The sequence below is a fragment of the Vollenhovia emeryi genome, unplaced genomic scaffold (assembly GCF_000949405.1).
Source record: "Vollenhovia emeryi isolate VEMERY1.0 unplaced genomic scaffold, V.emery_V1.0 DF939179.1, whole genome shotgun sequence".
NCBI lineage: Eukaryota > Metazoa > Arthropoda > Insecta > Hymenoptera > Formicidae > Vollenhovia > Vollenhovia emeryi.
The window spans coordinates 508,935-532,216 of record NW_011967187.1 but is presented as its reverse complement, the minus strand read 5'-3'; the positions used below and the strand labels follow the sequence as shown (position 1 = coordinate 532,216).

General features: G+C 45.3%; 3 protein-coding genes across 5 annotated transcripts in view; 1 reads left to right on the top strand and 2 right to left on the bottom strand.

Moving 5' to 3' along the window:
* LOC105563207 overlaps window positions 1-8,755 on the bottom strand; it is a 42,067-nt gene extending 33,312 nt beyond the window's left edge. Inside the window, exon 1 of the mRNA XM_012014594.1 lies at window positions 8,574-8,755. Coding sequence (XP_011869984.1) covers window positions 8,574-8,621 — 48 coding nt within the window. The 5' untranslated portion in view covers window positions 8,622-8,755. The remainder of the gene's footprint in view (window positions 1-8,573) is intronic.
* LOC105563209 overlaps window positions 1-14,777 on the top strand; it is a 33,724-nt gene extending 18,947 nt beyond the window's left edge. For both annotated transcript variants that reach the window (XM_012014597.1, XM_012014598.1), the window contains exons 2-8: window positions 6,083-6,184; window positions 6,268-6,377; window positions 6,670-6,845; window positions 13,499-13,729; window positions 13,805-13,952; window positions 14,061-14,205; window positions 14,319-14,777. In XM_012014597.1, coding sequence (XP_011869987.1) covers window positions 6,083-6,184; window positions 6,268-6,377; window positions 6,670-6,845; window positions 13,499-13,729; window positions 13,805-13,952; window positions 14,061-14,205; window positions 14,319-14,566 — 1,160 coding nt within the window. In that variant the 3' untranslated portion in view covers window positions 14,567-14,777. The remainder of the gene's footprint in view (window positions 1-6,082; window positions 6,185-6,267; window positions 6,378-6,669; window positions 6,846-13,498; window positions 13,730-13,804; window positions 13,953-14,060; window positions 14,206-14,318) is intronic.
* Window positions 14,778-15,552: 775 nt separating this feature from the next.
* Window positions 15,553-19,170, bottom strand: LOC105563205 (methylcrotonoyl-CoA carboxylase beta chain, mitochondrial). 2 transcript variants are annotated; one of them, XM_012014590.1, is made up of 9 exons: window positions 18,587-19,170; window positions 17,700-17,953; window positions 17,360-17,631; window positions 17,137-17,284; window positions 16,660-17,075; window positions 16,447-16,581; window positions 16,235-16,371; window positions 15,854-15,939; window positions 15,553-15,787 (listed from the first exon to the last, which is right to left on the bottom strand). In XM_012014590.1, exons 1-9 carry the CDS (start codon window positions 18,698-18,700, stop codon window positions 15,670-15,672), a joined length of 1,680 nt encoding a protein of 559 aa, XP_011869980.1. In that variant the 5' UTR covers window positions 18,701-19,170; the 3' UTR covers window positions 15,553-15,669. The 2 variants fall into 2 exon arrangements, with proteins under 2 accessions (XP_011869980.1, XP_011869981.1); XM_012014591.1 differs by lacking the exon at window positions 18,587-19,170 and having other exon boundaries at window positions 17,700-17,787; window positions 17,858-17,941.
* Between the last annotated feature and the right edge of the window lie 4,112 nt (window positions 19,171-23,282).

Here is a 23,282-nt window from a genome sequence, read left to right as displayed (position 1 = left end):
TCGTTAAAATTATAAACAGCAATTTAAATTTCGCCACGTGGCAATCGATATTTGCAACCAGTGTGACCCGCGCATTTTGTCGATCGCCGATAGCTTCGTAGAATCGAGAAGATGAGTCTTTCCAGAGGAAGGAATTTATCCGACTACCTTGTCAACGAAGGCGGTACGATTGTTAAAATTATAAAGCAATTTAAATTTTGCCACGTGCCAATCGATATTGGCAACCAGTGTGACTCGCGAATTTTGTCGATCGCCGATAGCTTCATAGAATCGAAAAGATGAGTCTTTCCAGAGAAAGGAATTATTTGACTACCTTGTCAACGAAGGCGGTACGATTGTTAAAATTATAAAGCAATTTAAATTTTGCCACGTGGCAATCGATATTTTCAGCCAGTGTGACCCGCGCATTTTGTCGATCGCCGATAGCTTCGTAGAATCGAGAGGAGAAGTCTTTTCAGTGGCTCGATCATGAATCTTTTCCTCTAGCGTGAACGAGTAAAAAGTGAACAATTTTATTGATCAATATTGAATCGTCAATGAAAAAGTTACTTTTTCACGAATTCACGCTGGAGGCAAAGATTTATGATGAAACCCCAGAGGAAGAAAAAGAAGAAGAAGCATTTCCGCACTGTTTACGAATCATGATTAAAGTTAATAAGATGGGGTATATAAAAATGGGAAATAAGATATCTAACAAGCGATTATGTGATTTTTGTGCTTCTTCAGCAAGGCCGTGGAGAAGAGAATAAATATAAGCGGTGTAATGGCCTGCTGAAAATTATACCGTTTAATGCGAAGCGTAATTACACGATGTAGAACCGTATCATTCAGCGATTCGTGTAATCTTTATGCTTTTTCGAAACCTACATAAGCCGCAGACGTAACGGGAGTAAATGAAAAATATCGCCGGGCGAAGCTCAAAATACAGCGTCCGTTCTACTCGCGTGGAAGGATTTACATTCGCGGAAATTGAACGACAAATTGTGTCACTCACCGATCCGGTATTACGGCGAAACGGATCGATAATCGAACTTGGTTACATTCGTAATCTTCACATACGCACTATGTACTTCCTTCATTACGAGATTATGTTTCCCGCAGTCGTTATCGCGTTTCTATTTGCGCGACGCGTTCGCTTTTTGCGGTGCCACCGATCCGGTTCGCGCCGACGACGATTCATGTTTAATTTACAATAGATAATGTTAACAGATAACGTTAACGCGGTGTGTCACATCTGTACAAGGGTATCCTGCCTCGGCTTTGCTCGCAACGCGCGAAAAACCTGCGAGCGCTGTCCATCTTTTTTCCCGCCCGATCATTCGGTTACTGTTATCCGCAGCCAGCACGCATACGCGATAACTCTCCGCGAATATTAATTGATTGCTGTAATGCGCGACCGTTCGCGTTTATACCGTTGTTCGGTTTGTTCGCTTTCGATACGAGAGGGGAAAAAAAAACGGAAGATCCGTTTCATTTTTCCGCGCGGCCGGTACGAGAGTAACTGTCCCTCGCGAAAGGGAGGGAAGAAGAAATTGTCTGCCTTCTTGCGCGAATATTTGTGCCCCGGGACCGGCCGATCTAACGTTGGCGATCTTGCGTTATTTGTGGCTTAATCGCTTCCGACAACAACGAAGTATTCAAGCGTAATAGGCAGGCAGCGCGCCTTGATTTTTGCCCCCGCCGCGGAAAGCGGAAAAGACGTTATTGCACGCGGGACCGCGGCGCGCCGATCCTGCGTGTTCGATCTTCGCGGGTGCCCGAACGCACGGCCGCGCAGAAGCGTAATTATTCATCTCGGTTCTCATCTTAACACTTCGCAGTAATGGCTACAAATTATTGTAATTCCGGCGATCGTAAATTGGCGCAATTTACTCCGCTTCTTCCTCGGTAGCGCAACGAGGCAGCCGCTCGCGAATTCCGCGCTAAACCGAAACGAAATAATAAAGTGTCATCGAGCCCGGAGATTGGCACTGTTATCAGCGACGAAACCGGTCATTGGGTAGCCGATCGCTGCTTTTATTGCAATATTGCGTTTTATCACTAAAATATAAACAGAAAATGGAAATCGAGGCGAGCCGAGGGGAGGGGAAGAAAAAGGGAGAAACCTTAAGCACTTGGTACTCCTCTTAGGATCAAGCAGTTATGATTTGTACCCTGGGAATGGTTCGAGTCTAAAGATAACGCGGCGTTTTACGGCGCGATGGACTCGTTACTCTTGAGAGGATTTAGGCGCGTTAACGGGAATGCAAAAACGAAAGTAAAGTGGCGGCGCGGTAAGCTCGTCGGGCAAAAACCGCGTAGAAGATAATGGTAGCGGACAGAGGAGAGTGGGTCGCGTGAACCGGGTCACGGGGGATCGGTGGAAAATTCACTTTGGTCCTGCGAATTAAGCGACGTGTCCTGTACGCGCGAGCGTATACACGAAAAGCGGGAGCCCGCGCGTTGAAGGCACACACGAAGCAGAAGAGGAGGTCGAAGGGTCGCGAATCTTCCTCATCAGTCGGGAGGTCATTATCGGTTATCTTGCGGAAATCTTAATCTTGCGAGCTGAAGAAGGCGCGTCCAAGTGCGCGAAAGACGACGGGGGGTGGCCGGTAGTACGGAAACCGCGCTGCAAAGGAGGAGGAAGAAGCGGAGGGGGGGGGGGGAGGAAGAAGAAGCGGAACTCTCCCAGGATCGACGAGAGGACCGGAGGTATAGAGTATGTAGTACCTTCTCGAGTTTAATGGTGGAGGAAGAGCGCAGGAAGAAATAAGAAGCGTCGAATAACAAGGAAGGATACGAAAGGGGCGCGAACGGAGACGTGGAAGAAGGCGAGGGAAGAGGGTCAGGTTCACGGACCTCGGGCCGAGATCGAGGGATTAGCGAGTGCACCACATTTGAAGCTGATAATTACGCCCGATAATACGCGAGCGCGAATAATCTCGGGCGGAGTAGATGCGAATTTACATTCGCGATCGGGGCGGGCAGAGAGCGGCGGAGGATAATACGCGAGGGAATTCTGGCTCTACCCCTGATACATTCTGATTGATTCAAGGCTGGCGTCATCAGCTCAAGTTAGTTTCAGCCTCGGTTTAATTAATCCGTCATCTCTGAGGCTAGGATTGGAAAAAGATGCGCGGAGTAAATCAAAGTACGTTTTCTCAAGCCCTTTTCTTGCTCTTTTTCTCTCTCTCTCTTTCTCTCGTATCGGGAGCGACGGAATAGCGTCGCTATTAAATTTCTATAACGCCGAAGCCTTCTTGCCCCAGAATTTCTTTCGCGCCCCGACTATTTCCAATCCAGCGGCCGATTTATAGCTTTCTGGCGGAACAATGCAGACGCGGAAGCGTAATACTGGATCGCCGCTTTCGAAGACGGTGACCACGCCGAGGAAAAACCACGTTGCCGCGGCAAGCTCGGGAAGAAGGGAAGAACAGTGGGTGAGGGAAGATAAAGAAGAGGAGGAAGAAGTAGAAGAGTGGTAACTCGGCGGGGAGCGGCGGCCGGGGAAGGGAAGCTAAGGTCACGGACCTCCTTCTCCGAGATCGGCAGAAGATCAGCCGCGACTCGCGCCTTCGCTACCTCCGCGAGAACGTTTAAACTTGCTAATGGAAAAGACCGCCGTGGCTTCGTAGGGATGTTTAAAAGCGACACGCTGCGCAGTCACGTAATTTACGCGTTAACTGCGCGCGCGGGACGGCCTGACTGACAGACGTTGCATAAAGTCCGCTTAAATAAGCGCATGGGACGGCGGCCACGGGGTGACGATCGGCGGAGAGTCATTAGCGCGGGGGGATGAATATTCGCGACACGTTTTGTGTCAGAGGTGACGGCTTGCGCTGAAAAAAAAAATGAAAGTGGCTCTTTCCGCCGTGAATACCGAGAAAAACGCGCGACGTCGTCGCGTCACGCTGCTGGCCGTCGACGCCGAGCGAGCGAGCGAGCATGCTGATGAAAACTAGTTGGCGCATATTAAGCGGACGGAACAATTTCAACGAGTGGAGAAGAGAGGAAGTGCCCTTCGACCGTCCTCGCGCGGCGGCCGTCCCCGTGCGTGACGTGAATGCATCGCGTGGATAAAGATGAGAAAACGCTCGAGATTCGAGATAATCTCTCCTACGTTTCCGAGAAGGCCCGGCCAGGGAGACGTGTGGTCCCGTTAAAGCGACGTAAAGTACCCCCGGTGATTTCCGCGGCCTTATCGTCGGTGTCACTCCAGGTCCCCGTCGTCGGCGACGTCGACGCGCGGAGGCTCGCGGAGGCTCGCGGACTCGGAGGACTTGATCAACGCCTGTCAGATAGTACCTGCTAATCCTCCGGAGTGCTGCAATCCGAGCGCAGCGAGCGCGCCGGACTCCCGACCGGCTGCCGCTGAACATCAATTTGTCTGCCGGGGAAATAAAAGAAAGCACCAGTCTCCCCGTGCACTTCCTGATGCGCGCGCTCGCCTACAATGTATATTAAACATTCTACCGGTCGTTCAGCGTCTGTCAGCCGACGTGGCGCTTGTTTATCTTTGCCGCGCGAGCGAGACGACTCCTGCGGACCGCGCGCGCGGAACATGCGTGAAGGCCTCTTTTCTATCCCTCTGGACTCTGGTATCGCCTCGAGCGATCAAATGAGCTGCTAAACCACGTAAAAATTCACCTCGGGGAGTCTTATTTCCCAATCGATCGTCATAACTGCCAGTTGCACTAGTTAGCCTCCCATTATCGCGACATTAGACCCGCATTGTATTCCGCGAAACTATGTAACCAAGCTACAAGTATACGTAAGCGATGGATTAGTAAAAAAGAGGACAGAGTAGTTTAATTTAATTGGCTTGTCTCGAGCAAGCCGATGCCTACCTGAAGCGTCCGGCAGAAAATTAATGATACCGGCGATGTCTACGGAGCGTTATTAAAACGTCACAGCCCACGATTGTTCGCTCTGTCATTCATTATCGGGAATCGCGACATGACGGAGGGCTCGGCCGGCGGTTGCTCGACCGCTTATTCCGAGGACGCAGCCGAGGATCGGATACATCGCGCGAAACTGTACAGGTCCTCACCTCGGTCACCTCGTCGCGGAGGGACGTTCGCCACGTTTCCCCAACGGTTGCGCGTTGCGCACGTGACGATGATACCTCATCGTGAATTATTGCCCGATGTGCGTCGAGCTGCGCTGCGAGGCGCGTGCGTTAAGCGCGGGGAAAATATTGCCAGCTCACGCGTCTTCGGTGATTAATGTTGAATTATACCAGCGACGATATCCCCGGGATTGTCCTCGCGCCGCTTCCTGCTTCGACGCTCGCGAGGGCACGCTCCTCGATGTTACATGTCGTTCGCGGTATTCCAGTTTTTGTCAAGAGTCTCTCCTGCATCTTGGCGAAAGAGAGCTCTGCACATGGGAAAGGACGCAACCCGAGCCACTTGGGAAAAATTGTTCAAACTTTCCATCCTTCCTAAGGATATCCTTCTATCCTTCCCTTTAGTCCCATATAGTCCTTTTGTTTCTATCCTCTGTTGAATTTCCCTCAAGGCCTGTGTCTACGATGCTAGAACTTGGTCCAAGTGCTATCATCGTGGACACAGCCTTAAGGATCGGGACGCGTTTCTCTCGATACGTGATTCGACGTCACCCGGTAACGGTGAAAGTATCTATCATGGTATTCCGCGAATAATGTACGCCGCCACATATTTCCCGAGCGCATCGCCGCGCTCTTCGCTTTTCAAGGTCGCGACGTTTACGACTTTATGGGGCAATTACTGTGGTATATACAGGCAACTTAGTTATTTGCGGATACGGCCAACCCCTGCTCATCCTTCTATAAAGCACAATCATAAATCGTCTTGAATATCTCTCTTGTCGAGATACATATTTTTAAATATCGATTCGAGCGGTATGATTAATGCTAAACTGGTCGTGTACTCTAAAGATCGCGAGGCGAAAGAAGTAGCGTAAGGCTTTCAAACTAATTCAACATTTACATTTAAAAAATCCGAATGCTGTACACGATCTTTCTTATTCTTAAACTCGTTTGAAAATAAACTCAGAAATCATACACACTCCGCAAAAGTGTTTCCATGTTTCTTACAAAATATTTACGTTTACGTTTCAGTGCAAAGCAAAGTGAGATGTACCAAGCAGTGGATGGAAGTGGATATAGTGAGGAGTAGTCCGCAGGCGAAGATATATCTCCAACAATTCAAGCATTTTCCGGGTGAGTATGTTGAGACGTTTGACGTTGGGCGCTTAGGCGTAAATCAAAATTATGACTCACACGTCGAATTTCTGCCTTCGCAGACGAGGCTTGCAAGCCGCAGCTTCACGATGGCGTAGCCACGTTTAAATTATCGCTGCTGGAACAGGACATGTTACGGTGCGGGATCACGAGGGTCCTCAACAAAGTTACGGTAAACCGTAATTTTATCTAACGCAAAAACTCGCGATTCAATTCTGGGGTCCGTCGCGCGCGTTAAAGTCTGTGTCCACGATGCTTGATCCAAGCTCTTATGGGATAGCTGCACGTTGATTGGTTACACATTTCTCGGGACTGGAACTTGGACCAAGTTCTAGAGCATCGTGGACACAGGCCTTTAAACGCCTGCGCACATACATTCCGCCGTAAGGTCGCACGGGGAAACCCCGCATTTACATAACATGAGGTACAACGTTGTATCGGGATTATGAATTTTGATGACGCAGGGTCAAAAGATGTACTATCATCGGGTAATAGTGGAGGAGCCCGCGGATTCCAGCAAGCACATGTTCACGGTGAAATGCGTAATCACCGAAGTCGTCGTGGAGCCAGAAATCGCCGTCGCGGGCAATCATACGGCGGTACGGCGGAGCGTTCTTCCGGCGGGCTTTCAGGAACCCGAGTAAGTCATCAATCATTCGACATTAAGGCGTTTGATATTACGACACCGAGTATCCGGCGTCCGTCATGACGCGGGCGCAATCGCGCTCGCTTTGTTGCCGCGATAAATATGCGTAATTCACCGGCGGCGCGAGTAATAACACGCAATAAAGTCGGGAGGTACGGAGTGAGTTCTGGGCAGCGATAAATGGAAGAAATCGCGAGGAGGCGCATCCCGCTAATGAGCGTGATATTTATCAAATCTATTAGATTGACTTGGCGCGCTCCCGGGAGATTCTCTCGGACCTCGGCTTTTCATTTCTCGCCAGTCATCCGACGGTGTTAATCGCGTCGTACCGCCGCGATAGACAAGACTCTCTCACACTCGCCTCGTACGAAATGATCCCTCGGCACACGGGCAAACGGAGTGGGTTTAATTACCCGGAAGTCGCGCCTACTAGCGCGCGCGCGAGTGTGGGAGAGAAACTTCTCTCCGTACGGAAGCCTAGATCTGCCATTTTGGCGAACGCGACAATGGGCCTGAGCAGAAAGATCGTCGTAACCGTTTACAATTCTGTCGCAAGACTTAAGTCGGTGTCGGAAGTCAGTGTACAAAGAATTGTCGTGGACGTATGTCGCCTTGAGATGCGACTAATGCGACAGACGTCTACGACAACTCTAGGTGCGTTGACTTCCGACACTTAAGTCTTACGACAGAATCTTAAACGATTACGACAATCGTTCTGCTCAAGCCTTAGTCTTGCGATGCAATGAATGCGACACACGTCTACGACAATTCTTTGTGAGTTAACTTCCGACGCCGACTTAAGCCTTCCGACAGAATCTTAAACGATTACGACAATCGTACTACTCAGGCTCTTCTTAGTCTTGCGATGTGATGCGTGCGACAAACGTCTACGATAATTCTTTGTGCGTTGACTTCCGACTTAAGTCTTCCGACAGAATCGTAAACGGTTACGACAATCGTTTTGCTCAGGTCCAATCGCATCTCGTCGGGTCGGCGTAACCACAGTTTTACTGTCGTGCAAAAAAGCGACGCCTCTTACTGGCCAGTCGCTTTATATTAATTAAGGCAGGAAAATTCACTCGCGTTAGTTCGCTCGAGGCGGCTCTTCTTCCCGACCGATTTTCTTTTTGGTTACTTTTAAAAATAACTATGTTTGCTAAATGCAAAGCGAGGATATAATTCGCTGAATGATACATGCCTCCTTCCGCTCGTCCCCGAGGCAGCGTCCCGTCGGAGAGAATCTGATATCGCCGCTTCGCATCTCGACGGTGATACGTAATAAATAATTTCGTGATCACCGAGTATAATGAAGCGCAATTCTCGTCGCAGTCCACGCCACCCAAATGGATGAATATAAGCGTTATCGTTTCCCGCGTCATCGCAAGCGTAGATCTCGTTTACGCCGTTAGCTTCGCAGAACGGGTATTAACCGCGAGAATATCGTAGCTTATTAAATTTGCAATCAGGCGATCGTCTGGGGCATGTCGAAGTGTCCCTTTTTTTTTAACTGGCCAATGGACGCGCCGGCGCGACTTGTCGGCGAAAAAGTAAAACTGGTCACCGATCTGCGAAACAGATACGACGAAGCGGACGGTGGCACGGGGGGAGGGGGGGGGGATGGGAAAGGACTGTTTATCGAGGACGACGAGATTGTGTGGAAAATTCGATGATTACAAAACGACCGACCGGCCGATCTACATTCGAGCGGATAAATCGTCTGACCTGAATATGCATGCAGAAGCCAGCTAGACCACTGCAAGGCGTCGTCATCGGGAGTTCGTGTAATTTGTAAGCGTGTCCCGGGACGGTGCCCCGGCTGATTTATTTGCAGAACGGGCGCGTTGCAGCTGCTGGAGAGCCGGTAATATATTCCAATCCGCGAGGCCTAATCGCGGCATTCCTGCCTTTTCCATCCTCACCTCGAAAATCGCTCGACGGGTCACTCACATCCGGAGCTCGCGCTATTCGCGGCCGGTCTGCGTTTTGCGCGGGGAGACGTGCGGTTCGACGGCGTATACGCAGAAATATGGGCGAGGAGCGGATTGAGATACAGGGAAAATTGCGCCGAGCACGGCGAAAGGGAGACGTCGCGATTTACGGCCTGGCACGGCAAGATGGAAGACGCGGAGAGGTGGAAGGAGCAGAACGTTGATTATGGAAATGAGCTTCCGCGACGTGATTAAATAACAAATTCTTCCTCGGATTCAAGTGAATTCTAGAATTGCCGTTTGAGCAGACGCCAAGGAATCTGAGGCCGAGCGCTAAGGAGACGCGAGTGACGCGGCCTCTCTCGAAATCTCCTCTCCGAAGGGGAGACCGACGTTAAGTGCTTATTAAGTTCGCCGTGGAATTTAATAGCGGGACATCCCGCGTGTAGTCGGGAGACACGCGGTGACATTACGAGAGTCGATTTTATGGTGCGACGTACGACGAGGCATTGCGGGGCCCATTGCGCAACGGTTCCTCTGCAGATGGTGGAAAAGCCGCGGCGCGCGCGCGCACGAGCGAGCGATTTTAACGCGGCGGCAAGAGAGGAGTCCGAGGGGTCCGGCTGCATTCGGCAACAAGTGTACACATTTTAGGCAATAAACGGCATTAACGGGACAATAACTTGGGCAATATTGGAAAATGAGTTTTGCTTAACAAAAAAATTTCACAATTGTCAACTGTTCTAAACGAAATAAGCACCGATCTATATAGACAATAGGTGATTTTTGGCGACTGTTTGGTACACTGAGAAAAATTGTCATCGGATCAACCAATTAAATAGTGTTTCCGATGGTTCATTTTTCCGATTACGTTTTTCGAATATATTATGGATACATCCGATGAAATTTATCCGGAGAAGTGCAGTTACCGATGAAATTTGATTGAAAAATCGATCGTATTTTTCATCAGATACACAATTTAATTGGATACATCCGTTTGTTATTATGTAATTGGATTATCCGATTATATTTAATTGGACATTTTTCTCAGTGTCATGAATGCCTTTACACCTGAAGAAAGACGCTAAAGATCCGATACACGGGGGGAGAGAATTTTTTCCTAAAATTTATCCTAAAAATCATTTAATCGTGGGACAACGTGGCACTTCGAAGAATTTTATGAGTTTTTAAATTTTTCCATACATTTTATTAGTTTTTAGTATTTCATAAAGTTCTTCAAAATGGCATGTTGTTCCACAGTTATATGATTTTCAGGGTAAATTTTAAGAGAAAATTCTTTCCGTGTAGAAAAACTTATCTTAAAACATGAATTTTTCTATCGGAACATATTGAACTTAACGGCTATTTTCAGATGTAAAAGCATTCATGACGCCGAGTGTACACTCTGCTACACTTTGGTATATGTACCAATCGCCAAAAATCGCCTATTGTAGAAAATAGAGATAACAACTGCAGCTATTTATTGCCATTTTCGGCAATAAATGTACAGTGATGGTTGCGCCACGGTTTTTTAAATGAGTTTAGGAACATGCATTTAGATCGAGGGTTACGTTTCAAAATCTTCTTCTCCAAGGAATATTTTACTCGATGGCCATTCCGAAACCATTTTGAGCGTTTCCGATCTATGTCTCGAGTTCCTGAATTCATTAAAAAAAAAAAGTGTCGCAACCATTCCATCCTGTACACTTTTTTGAGGTGCGATAAATCCCTTGGAGGAGCCCGTCGGTGGATCCCTCGCCTTCTCCGCCGAACGACATTCTTCGAGGATCCTCCGGGGACGTGCTCTCGGGAAAACACAGCGTGGAATTTTTATCGCGCCGGCCGCCGAGGCAGCGATTTATTGGCGTTAGTACGAACGTACACCTCGACGGATCGGACCTCGCGCGAATTCCGCGAATCTCCTCGCCCGGTAGCGCGCCGTCCGCTACCAGGAAGTCGCGAAAATCTTTATCGTTGAATTATCAAGGGGCGACGTGTCCCGGGCTCGAGTCACGCGACGTAAACTCTCCCCGTGCAATGTCCCTGCCTGTTGAGATGGAGCAGGACTTCTGCATGCCCGTTCGCTGCGGGACGAATTCCGGAGATGTTTGTTCATGAAGGATAATTACATTCGATTAGTCCCGCCCTTAACTTTGAGTCACGTGACGGCTCTAAATTCTAAAGCCTGATCTACAACGTGCTCTTTGGGTCTAGAAACGTTCTATTTTATAGCCAATAAAATGTACCTTTGGAAAAAATAAAATTCATGAGGCTCTGACGTGAAATACGAAGTAATAAAGGATATAAGAGCCAAGACAGTGTGTTAGTGTCGAAATGATTTTAATTTTTTAATTTATTGCGAAAAATTTACCTCAGCCAGGGTTTGAACCTGGACTTCAAGGTTCAAAGGATTAATGGAAATTTCATTGTTAGATCGTGTAATCGTTGCGAATAAAGATTTGTGATAAAATTTTCATGTTGAAAACCTGCTATCTCATATTGGAAGCCTGTCACGTAATAGAGGACTTTCCTCTATACATTTTGCTAGTAGAATGATAAAACTGCAAAAGTCTCTCCTACAGTTGTTTGAAATGCCATGTTATCCCACGATTACATGATTTCCGGGGTAAATTTTAAGAGAAAATTCTCTCCGCGTATATAATATGTTGGTAATCGATACATTTCTTAGGCGTTTTGACTTGCTCATATGAAATAGAGTGTCTTTAAACGCAAAGGGCACATTGTAGATGAAGATTGTAGGATTCCTCCGGCTAACGATAGATCGGACAAATGAGTGAATTTCTGCCCCGAGCAGGACTGACGCATCGCGTGTCTCCTCCAATAGAAAAAAAGTCGCGGTAATTGAGTGGTTTTTACACAGCGTTGTATCGCGCATACGAAAGGTCGTCACGCGTCAGGAAGCGACTTAACAAAGCGCGCTCCGCGTCGGGGATGGCGAAAAGGGAGAAACGTCGATTCGCGAGGAGGGAATCGTGCAAAATAACGCGAGTCACAGTCGTAACAATGACTAATGATTCCCGATGTACCCGTCCCGATACCTTGTTATCGAACCGTGTACACGCCCTTTTTCTTTCTTATTCCAGAACCCGATCCGCCCGGTTCTACCGCGCTGCTCTTTGCCGCGTCGCGGATTCCTCGCCGCCTGGCAATTTCACGGTCTAGCCATTCCGGCGAGCATTCGTCTTCGTTATTTCGTCTGTCACCGCGATTTCGCCGGTCGCCCGCCCGCCGATTGCCCTAACATCGCGGAAGCGAAAGACGAGTCGGCGCGAACTGGAGCACGCGCTCCGTACCGGCGCGGAACTGATTTACGCGTCCGGAAAATGCGACGAGCACGCATGGATGGCTCATCTTTTTTTTCTCCTCCCCCCGATCAAATGGATCGTGCTCGGGGGGCGCGTAATCTTCCGCCGATTTTACATAAAACCGTATAAAGTGGGTCGAATCTACCTACGGAGATAACTGCGACGGCGTCACAGGTCAATCGCGATGTTCTCGCGCCTCGGTGGGGCGAACTGCCGCTGGGTTTGGAATTGCGTATTTGGATACGCAACATTGGTTGCCAACACCGGCCAGGTGTTCGTCCTCATGACTTCATTTTGGAAAGTAGGCGACTGTGACCTTGCGGTTTTTCGGTCCTGTCCCGTTCCTGTCGTAGCGTTCGTTGCGAATTCGAGGCGCGACAATTCAATAGAGTTCAACCTAGTAGCACAGTGCATTGACCAAACATTGGTCAATGCACTGGCCAATGTTGGGCCAATGCACTGTGCTACTAGGGAATAGTTGACAATCATTGAATGTGTACGAGTTTTAAGGCCCGTGGTAACCATCATATCTGCGATGGAAGGCTATAAAAAGTATAGAGAAGAAATTAAACTTGCGAGAGTTTCCAGAGAAAATACTTCCCCAAAGGAGAAACGAAAAGTTTCTTTTTCCCGATGCCAATGTGACGTTATATCGACCAAATTTATGTCATACTTTGGTCAGTATGACATCACGTTGACGTCATCGTGAATTTTCATTTCACCTTGGATTAAGGTCAACTCTCTCAAAAGCTTAAAGTATTCCCGGCGAGAAATGATTTGTTGATTGACGTCGAAACAATGTCGAATCGATGTCGACTCGACGAGCATTTCTCGCTGGGTTATTTTTAATTAGTGCTTCCCTAGCGGAAAAAATTTCCATAAATAACTACAAAAATTGACTTGAAACAGAAATTTGTAGAAATTTTTCTATCTTGGTTGAAACATTAATTTTTTTGTAAAAATGTCTAGCAAATAGTACCACAAATTACAATGCTGTCAAATCAAGAAATTGTTCCCCTATGGAAAAAAAACACTCAGGTTTTGAGTGTTAACACTCAAGGGATTGCAAGTAGTATTTCATGAAAATGTACAATTTTGTAAAAATTAGTACAAAACTTTGCTAGTTAAAAAATTTTTAGAAGCAACAAAATCTTGAAGAATTAAAACGTCTGCTTACTTGTAGAATATTACAAAAATTAACAAAAGTGTTCCAATTCTAGCATTTTCATATTGATTTTTATAACACTTATAAAATTTACGTAGAATTTCTTAGACTCTGGCAGTTATATTTTATAGTTTTTGTAGAATTTTGTAGAATTATTCCCGGGCAGGGTTATTGATATTCCTTTTATAAGTAGACTGGATTTTTAATTAATTTATTCGTCTGCTCTAGAGTGATCGATATACGAGAGGAGATTTCGGGAGCGGCACCAGTCCCGATACTCGGCGTCGGGGTGAGGCAGGGCGGAGTTCTGGTGACCGGCGAGCTCAACGTCAGTCCTGGTACGCCGTTGCAGATGGAAATATTCTTGGACAACGATTCAGCGCCGATCTACGGCCTGCTGGTGACTTACATGCTGGTCACCGACACCAAGACGCAGGAGGAAACGATTATTATTAACGGGTAACTGATCAACGTCGATGCCGTTGCAAAAATACGACGAAATATCGTTTCGCATCTCGCATAATTTGCGCGCAGGTGTTCCGTCGATCCCTACCTGTTCGAGAACTTCAACACCGTGGACGGCGACTTCCTCACGGCGAAATTCCGCGCCTTCAAGTTCCCGGAGAGCACCTACGTTCAGTTCCGTGGCACCGTTAACGTCTGCTTGGATAAGTGTCCAGGGGTACGGCTTAACTCCATTTACATAGTCCTTTATTTTTCCACTCCGGCGGACGCAGCTACCTCGCTCTCTCTTAGAGTTTATTAAGGTGCGTGCGCGTGTTTGCTTCAGATCGAGTGCAGCAACGGCCAAATTGGTTTCGGCAGGAAGAGACGGGCCATTGAGATGTCAAGCACCGACAAGAACAAATTGTTCGAAGTAACCATGTCGACGTTCATCAAGGTCGATTCCACGGATGACGTCATGATCGATCAAGGTATGCATCTTCATCGCGCCAAGCGAACGAACGTTTGAATAATTATCGTGTATTCATCACGTTTATGGCTCCTGCTACGACGTGTATACATGTACTTCGTACTGTGTTTTCAGTTCTTTCGGGATTCATCAGGAAGGGAAAGAACAGAACGCACACGAAGGAGAGGGCGGTGATCGCCGAAGAAGTCAGAGAGCAGTCCGACCCGACGACAATTAGGACGCACGAAAGAGCGTTCCTCGCGGAGGAGATAAAGGAACAGTTTAAATACAAGGTCACCGAGGTGGTGCTCAATGGTTCCTCGTATAGTACGCCGAGCTCGTTTCTCATCTTGGTTCTCCTCTGCTTCTACAAACTGCTGTAGAAAATGAGATTTGTGTTTCCTGACAAACGATTGCTAATTGTAAATAAGACGCGGCCTGAGAAAAATAAGAAGTATCGCTTCTCTCTGAGAATGATAGCTAATTTGCTCACTAATAATCGAGAGATTTTCGATCGTCTCCTAACAGCGGATCACTAATTATACAGTGGTGATCGTAGACTGTGCGTAATCAAAATAAGCCTTGAATGAAATTTACAGATACCGATGTTTCAAAGTAGCGTATTTTCCTCAAGAGGAAACTTGTCTCCTTTGTAAAATGGCCGTCCATAATGAAGTACGTTCATGCGTGATACTGAAAACATATTCATCGAGAATCGAATGTTAGACGGCGGATTCGATAAAATTAAATTATCGAATTGAAAGGAAGCTTACGAAATGGAATAACTATCTTGGCGCTAACATAATAAACAGTAACATGTATGATTTCTCCGCTCTGCGACCGCCGAATTTTCAATCGCAACATTTCACTTTCTAGTTTTATTATATCTTTTTTTAATTATGTATCGTAAGTAACTGCCGTATCTTTTAATAGAGCGACTGCCAAATGAAAATTGGCCTTTGCGAGCGGAGAAAGACGAAGACCTAGTCGTGCGACGAGGTGTAATATTAAAATGCGACTTAATTAATTACTAAGTAATTATTAATTGCGTATTATTTGTAATCTCAGTTTAATTATTACGTTAAATAAATGTAAAATAAATAAACCGACAGCAGACGCGCGGAACGATTATTTTTTAAATCACAATTACAATTATCCCCTGATACTCGTTAAAAATCAACTACCTACAATACTAAGGGAAAAATACAGCTGATTTTATTCGAGTTAAAATGTTATGTTTTCTGTTATTAAAAACACAGGGGGTATATTCGGAAGAGGAATTCTGAAATTACAAACATGTAAGCATGATAAACCAGCAGTGTAAAATATAACAAAAAATATATTTAAAGTCTATAACGATAGAAAAATATTTCTTTTACAAAATATATAATTTTTGCTGCATGTAAAACCAGTAAAAAGATGTATAAAGCTTAACAATAACGCGAAGTACTTTCAAGATATACTTTCCTATGTTTCAGTACTTGTATTACATTCGGAAAATACCGAATTTAGTGTCAGGTATAGGCGCGTTCAGACACGCTGACAAACTCAAGCCGAGCACGACTCGCGTGTCCACCGGATCAATCACACCGTCATCCCAAATTCTAAAAGGCACCAGAATATTTATGAAAAAAAGTTAATACTTCTTTTACGCAACGACAATAATTTACCTAGCACTTGAAAAATATGGACTGCCTTCCTCCTCGAACTGTTTTATAATCGGATTTTTGAGTTTATCTTCTTCTTCTTGTGTCCACTGCAAAATCGAAATACATTGTTACGTCCGGGAGACACTCGCGTATCGTTCGCGCACTCGAAAATGGATGAACTCGACTCGTAGGAAAATACTTGTTTATTCACAGACGGACGATAATGAAGCGGATGGAAAGTAAAACCGTACGACTTGACAATTCGGCTACGAATCTTCGTGACAATCGCAGCTCGTTGTTAGGGGAGCGCATCTTCGCAATTATAGCGACTTGGCTCAGTCCTAAAGGCGCGGGTGTAACATTTATATCTACATGTTCAAGAAACAAAAATTAAATATATACCTGTTTGCCTTCTCTCGCACGTTGATCCTTCGTGATTTGCGCTAACACGCTCGCTGCTTGTTCGCCTCCCATTACAGATATTCTAGCGTTCGGCCAGGAGTAAAGGAAACGCGGCGAATAAGACCGACCGCACATCCCTGTTAGATATTCGTATTAAACTCTGTTTTTCTCTCTTCAGAAAGATTATATTAAAATAGCTAAAAGAGAAATACCATAATTCCCAGCTCCATAGGAACCTCCGATTATTACTGTGATTTTCGGCACCTGCGCGCATGCTACCGCTGTCACCATTTTGGCGCCATTTTTAGCGATACCACCCGCTTCCGCGTCTCTACCCACCATGAATCCTATATTGATACATTGGTTTATAATTGCGCGACACGATTTTCAAGCGAAATACATTAACGGCATTCACGTAATTGTACCTGTGATATTTTGCAGGAAGATAAGAGGGATTTTTCTTTGTGCGCAGAGCTGCACAAAATGGGCTCCTTTCAGAGCACTTTCCGAAAACAATACACCATTGTTCGCGACTATGCCAACGGGATAGCCGTAAATTCTGGCGAATCCGGTGACCAAGGTTTCGCCGAATTGCGCTTTAAATTCGTGAAACTTGGACCCGTCGACGATCCTCGCGATCACTTCCCTCACATCGTACGGACGTTTCAGATTCGCTCCGACGATACCGTAGATGTCATCGACGGCGTGCGCGGGCAGCTCAATGTTTCTGCTGATCTTTACGTCCATAGGCTGTTGCACATTTAAATCTCTCACAATTCGACGAGCAAGATGCAAGGCATGCGTGTCGTCTATCGCGTAATGATCGGTTACGCCAGACTGTCTAAAATTTTAATTGTAACTGAGCACTTACAAACGGCCAGTGTAGCGTTTAAAACAATTACCGACAATGAAGCGCCGCTCCCCCCAAGTCTTCCGCTGAAACCTCTTCGCCGGTCGAGGCCTTTACCAGCGGCGGGCCAGCGAGAAATATCGTACCTTGATTGCCAACAATAATATTTTCATCCGCCATAGCGGGAACGTACGCGCCGCCTGTAATACGATTGCAAGTGACAAATATGTACAAAAAGCCAAGACGCGAATGGACAACGAAACAAAATGACAAACCTGCTGTGCAACTTCCCAAAACGACTGCGATCTGGGCTATCCCTTTGGCACTCATGTTTGCCTGATTATAGAAACTTCTGCCGAAGTGCATTTTATCGGGAAACACACCGGCCTGTCTGGGTAGATTAGCGCCTCCGCTGTCGACTAAATATATGCAAGGTAATCTATTCTCCTCCGCAATTTCCTGAGCTCGTAACTGCTTCTTGACCGTGATGGGATAATACGTCCCGCCCTTGACAGTGGCATCGTTTACAATAATGATACATTCGGTGCTGGAAAGAAACATCTGGTTGAAACACAAGAGGGATTGAAATATTGATGTTGCAATTCACTGGCGTACCCTTCGACTCTCCCGATGCCAGTGATAATTCCTCCCGCTGGCACTTCCTCCTTGCCGTACATCTTGTAGCCCGCCAGCTGCGAGAACTCTAAGAAAGGCGAATTCTTATCTAAAAGCGTATTTATTCGTTCCCGTGGTAACAGCTTCCCCTTGCTTACGTGTCTCTCCCTGGCCTTCTGTCCACCGCCCTCAACTATCTTCTCCACAGTGTCTTTCAACTGGTCGACAATGTTTTTCATTTGCGCGTAATTCTCCTGCAATATTAAAAGAATAATCACATTTGTGTGGCAAACCTATAGACGCGCAATTCGTTCACATTACGCGTCTGTCTGTAAAAAAATTAATCAAAGCAAGAGACACGCGTTCAACACAAGTTAATGTTATTCGTAATGTCGAATGTAGGATTCTCGTGCATAGGTTTTACAGAACAACACGAGGTCGAGTGTAGTTCAACAAAAGGAAGACAAGACCATAGACACAGTAAATGTAGACTGAGACCGGTATCCATAGTCGGATCTTACATTCAAGATCGCCTTGAAACTATCTAAAGATGCCGTATGGAACATTTTGTTGGCTACGGAGATGAATACCGGTCTGAGCGACCCATTGAATAAGCTGAAGCTTGTGAAGAGAGAGAGAGAGAGAGATACACACACACAGAAGATTCAAGAAGACTTTCTTTCTCTGTCTCACCATCGTGACAAGGGAGAATCACGCCTGTGTAGTGCTAGCGCAGGCACGATTCTTTTCTTTTGCGACGGTGTAAGACAGAGACAGGAAGTCTTCTTAAATCTCTCTCTCTCTCTCTCTCCTCTCTTCACAAGCTTCAGCTTATTCAATAGGACGCTCATTCTACAATTACTACGCGCACAACTGTACTTCCTAACCTGATAAACCGGTGAGGTGGTATCCGGCGCGCTGCCGATGACGGACGCCTCCTCGTGATAGAATCTCACGAAGGGCCGAAAATGCCTGAGAAGATAACGACCTCCGCTCAACATCGTTCATAAATACACTTTTGCCGCAGCGAGAGAGAAACGCCAGAGCCGACACGCGATGCGATCCGTACGCGCTCCGAACTTTCCTCGATCAGTGATCGATGACGCGGCGCGGAGCGGAGGACCGTTCGCATCTTATCGCGGCGACTCGGGACCAGTGATGTAAATTCCGATTTTTTTGCAGCACGATGTGGTCGGAGAGGGGATAACGCACACAAGCGAGCAGCCGTGTCCGTGTGCGCCCGGCGCCGCGCCGGGCATGCGCCGGGCGCACACGGATACGGCTGCTCGCTTGTGTGCGTTATCCCCTCTCCGACCACATCGTGCTGTAAAAGAATCGGAATTTGCATCACTGCTCGGGACAGTCGGGACGCACACACACACACACACACACACACACGTCGCGCGACACGCGTACGTCTGACGTTATTCGGTGCATAATCGACGGCCGCGAGACCTTGTTTCTAGGTTAGGTCAACCGCGCGAAGTTTGCACCGGCTCGACGCGTGCTGGAGCCTCGAGAATTTTCACTTCGTCAGACACACAAGAATTGACCAATCATAGTCGACTATTCTTACAACTACGACTTCACGACTTCTATGTAGACGAGGCTTAATACGATTATGCGGAACGGCGCGGGCATAAGGGTGCTTTCACATGGAGCGTAAGTTGCGTAGCGTAACCTGCGTATCGCCAATCACAGGACTAGTTCAACGGAATTATTAGGCTTGTTTTCTGTTCCTACACTAGTGAACTAGTGCAATAAATTGGAGTAAGACAAGCATATTTTTTCTCATTCTAGCTTACTGCACTAGTTCACCAGTGCAGGAACAGAAAACAAACCCATTGAAACGGTTCTATCAGCATGATCCTGTGATCGGTGATACGCAGGTTACGCTACGCAACTTACGCTCCATGTGAAAGCACCCTCACATTTCTCGCGTAACGCGTATCGCGTAACCAATCAGAAGCGTTCCGCGTTTTCTGTTACGCCTGTGTCAAATGTCATCGTTCACATAGACGAAAAATTTGCGTAGTAGATACTCGCGTAACCAATGAAGTGTAACATTTAGAATTTCTGTTAGAACGTGCCAAGAGAATTGATAGATATCATTGGTTGTATCCGATACGCTGCTGTTGTTTTGTGTTCCATGTGCACTAAGGACATTCAATTTCGCGTAACAGAAAACGCGGAACGTCTATGACTGGTTACGCGATACGCGTTACGCGAGAAATATCAGTCCATGGGACCGCAGCCTAACTGACTCGTTCAATTGCCGCGTGACCTTGTTGTTTCGCCGAGCGCCAATACCGAAAAAACCGACCTAGCGCTAGACCGAGCGGCGTAAACAACTCGGCCGACAGCCGAGCGCCGAATTCCACGAAATGACGTAGCGCCGTAAAAACACCTCGGTCGAAAACGGTCTATTGACCCGAATTAGTCGTCGCGGATCAGTCAAGCGGGCTGGTTGTTCCGTGCGTTAACACTCGTCAATCGCGTTTAAGTGCCTGTCGCGATCCGTAGTGCCGTAGTCGTATCGTCGATTCCTACGGTGATTCGTCGCGATGAATACCACGCGTGTTTGGAAGAGAAAATACGATCGACGACGCAAGGTGATACACGAATCGTCGGATAAAGTGATAACGTGAAACTATAATTAATATATCGATCGCTTGTCAAGAAATAATCTCTCGAACAATTATACGTACAGAAGTGCGCGTACAACATAAAGTTTCCGTTTTCGTCGCGTTCGGGAGTGCCGTTTAGATAATCGAACTAAAGACTTTGCAAAGCCCATTTGAGGTACAAGTATTCGTTAAATGTCCGTTCCTGTCGATAGCCACACTTTTGAGATTCGGCAGTTTTTGGGACACAATACTCGCCGACTCGAAGTGGAGGCGAACTTGACGGAACAGAATACGTACTTTCACATGGGCTTTAACAGGAGCGTAAAATCGCGCGAACGATTTTGGTGTTTTCGCGAGTGTGCCAGACAATCTGAGTGGAGGAGGAGGTCTGGAAAAGGCATCAGGCACCGGCGGAGCAACTTTAAGGTAAATGTTACTTTTCATTTTGTGTAAAAGCAATCTTTTCTAGTTTATTGTTGAGTCGTTTCTTTTCACAATTCAATAATTTCGAAGTAATAATTAGAGAAGAAGAAACCATTTAAAATTTTATAAAAGTTTATTCGCGTGAAGATCTCTTGCGAAACATCTTTCGCGCGTTAGTCATTTAAACATTTAATCGAATAAAGTTTGATACGCTTAAGAATTACTTAAGCGATAACTATATTTTGCAAATACATTTTACAATATTAGTTTCCACATTGAACACTGCTTTAACAAATTCTATATTTGTGTTACAGATTCAACGTAGCCAACTCCGCTGCTGCGCGTCGGTGTCGGTGAGTGAGTAGTTTTTTATTGAGGTAACGAATCTCGTAAATCGTAGAATGTAGATACTTAGATTGATATATTCTAGAGATTCGTTACCTAAAAATGGATAGATTACAATATAATTTCATGTTAACTTTAATATATTTCATTTATCGAAGGGGAATGATCGCGATTTTTATTGCGGAGGGTTGGGTGCTCCGTTGCAACACACGTCACATATTTTTACGCAAAATATGACGAATACACAGTAAAAATTCGTGTGTTCAAATGTTAAAATTTTCTTGTGTCACCAAGATTTGATTCTTACTTCAATGTAAAATTAACATAAATTATATATATGTTATTATTTTCGTAACACTTTTGTGTGTTATATTTATGTTAACATATTAACCTGACACTTTATGTATGTTACTTAAAAATTGAATATTATTTTGAGTTTTTTTAACACAACTATTTCACAAAATCAACCACACATGTAATCTTGACATCTCTTAAAAATTATTTCAATTATTCTGATGTGTAACTATTCGTACATTTTACTTCTCCTGTCTATTTTTATTACATCCCACTTAAGGTTGAAAGAACATAAATGTGAAATATAGTGTTGATTAACATTTATAATTTGTCAAAAAGCAACATACCCGATAAATGTTATTTTAACTTAAAATTGAGAGTGGACTTTTTCGGACACGTAAAAAATGTTAACATTAACATTTTATTTTTTACTGTGTATTATTGATGTATTCGTCGAGCTAATATCTTGTAACCTATTCTATCCATTTCCCAGTAGCAAATTTATACATGTACGTAAAGTAAAATGCCATATGACGTGAGATTCTAAGATTTTGTCGAAAACGCTGAAACTTTATATTATTTTCATACGTTAATGAGATTATTGATTAACTAGAATGTTCAATTGTCGGTTTACCTATCGTACGGAAAGTTTCTTTTCTCTGGATCTCACGTCATTTATTCTGTGTGTGTATCTCGCGATAAACTTTCAAGATGCGTCTCGCATGAATACATGCATAGTGCAACGCATCTTCGTATTTTCGCGGTCGGTTTTCGCGATCAGCTTTTCAAGAAATTTCCAAGAAATTATTAATTGCTTAATTTTATCCATATTATAAATTTAAATTTATCGCGGAATGTAATTAAAATAAATACAACGCGAAGTAAATTGTTTTTTTCCTACATACATATAATATATACGTGAACTTTGAATTTAAAGATTGAGTCACGAAAGTCATTATCTATTCTCGATTAAATAACGGAAGTAGAAATATATTTGAAGTGTTTTATACAGCAAATTTTTTAAATCAATTTTGTCTCTAATTAACTTCTCGTGCTCGTGCATTTCGATACGATCGACGCTCGCATATAGTTCGAACCGTACGAAATACCTGTCGGTGACGATAATAAACCGACTGTGGAAGGAACTTTCTTCCTTTCTGATCTCTGGTCAAAATGACCAGACTGTATGGCCGGGAGCAACGAAAGGTATGTCCAATCTGGCCCGACGAGGGAAAACTGAATACGATGGGGTAAGTGGTCAATATTGGCCACTTTGATGGGGTATGTAAGTAAGGTGATGTACGAAACAAGTTGATTTCGTTGATTTCTTATTTGTCAGAATTCGGGTGGGTTATATTCTTATATTCTTTACATCTCGCATATGTGTGCGAGATTAAAAAGACTTCTATCAGATCCCTATTAAATCCCTATTAATTCGCGCGCGTATAATCCCAAATCGGACCTTTTATAAATCGCGTCGCGGTTTTAACGAAAGACGTGCAGGTTTATTAATAAAAAGCTGAAACGCGGGTAGGTAGGAACTATGGATAAGACTATACTCGTACAGCGGAATACGGATAGCTTAGGAATTCGGGTAGACAGGGACAGGTGGACATAACTCCATAATTAAAAAGATAGATAAAATTATAACTGCAATGTATCACTATTAAATGTAATTATATTTGTAATCGGATGCATATAATAAGGTGGAAGTTGTTTTGCGTTTGTTTGACTTTAAATCTACTTAAGATTTGATTTACTTTTAAGAGACCGTTAAATACATTCGGGATATTTTGTGTCCCAAACATGCAATATGTATATATTTTACATTGCTAGAATTTCATGTTATTGTATGCATACCGAATATTTCGTATGTAACGTCGGGAGAAATGTT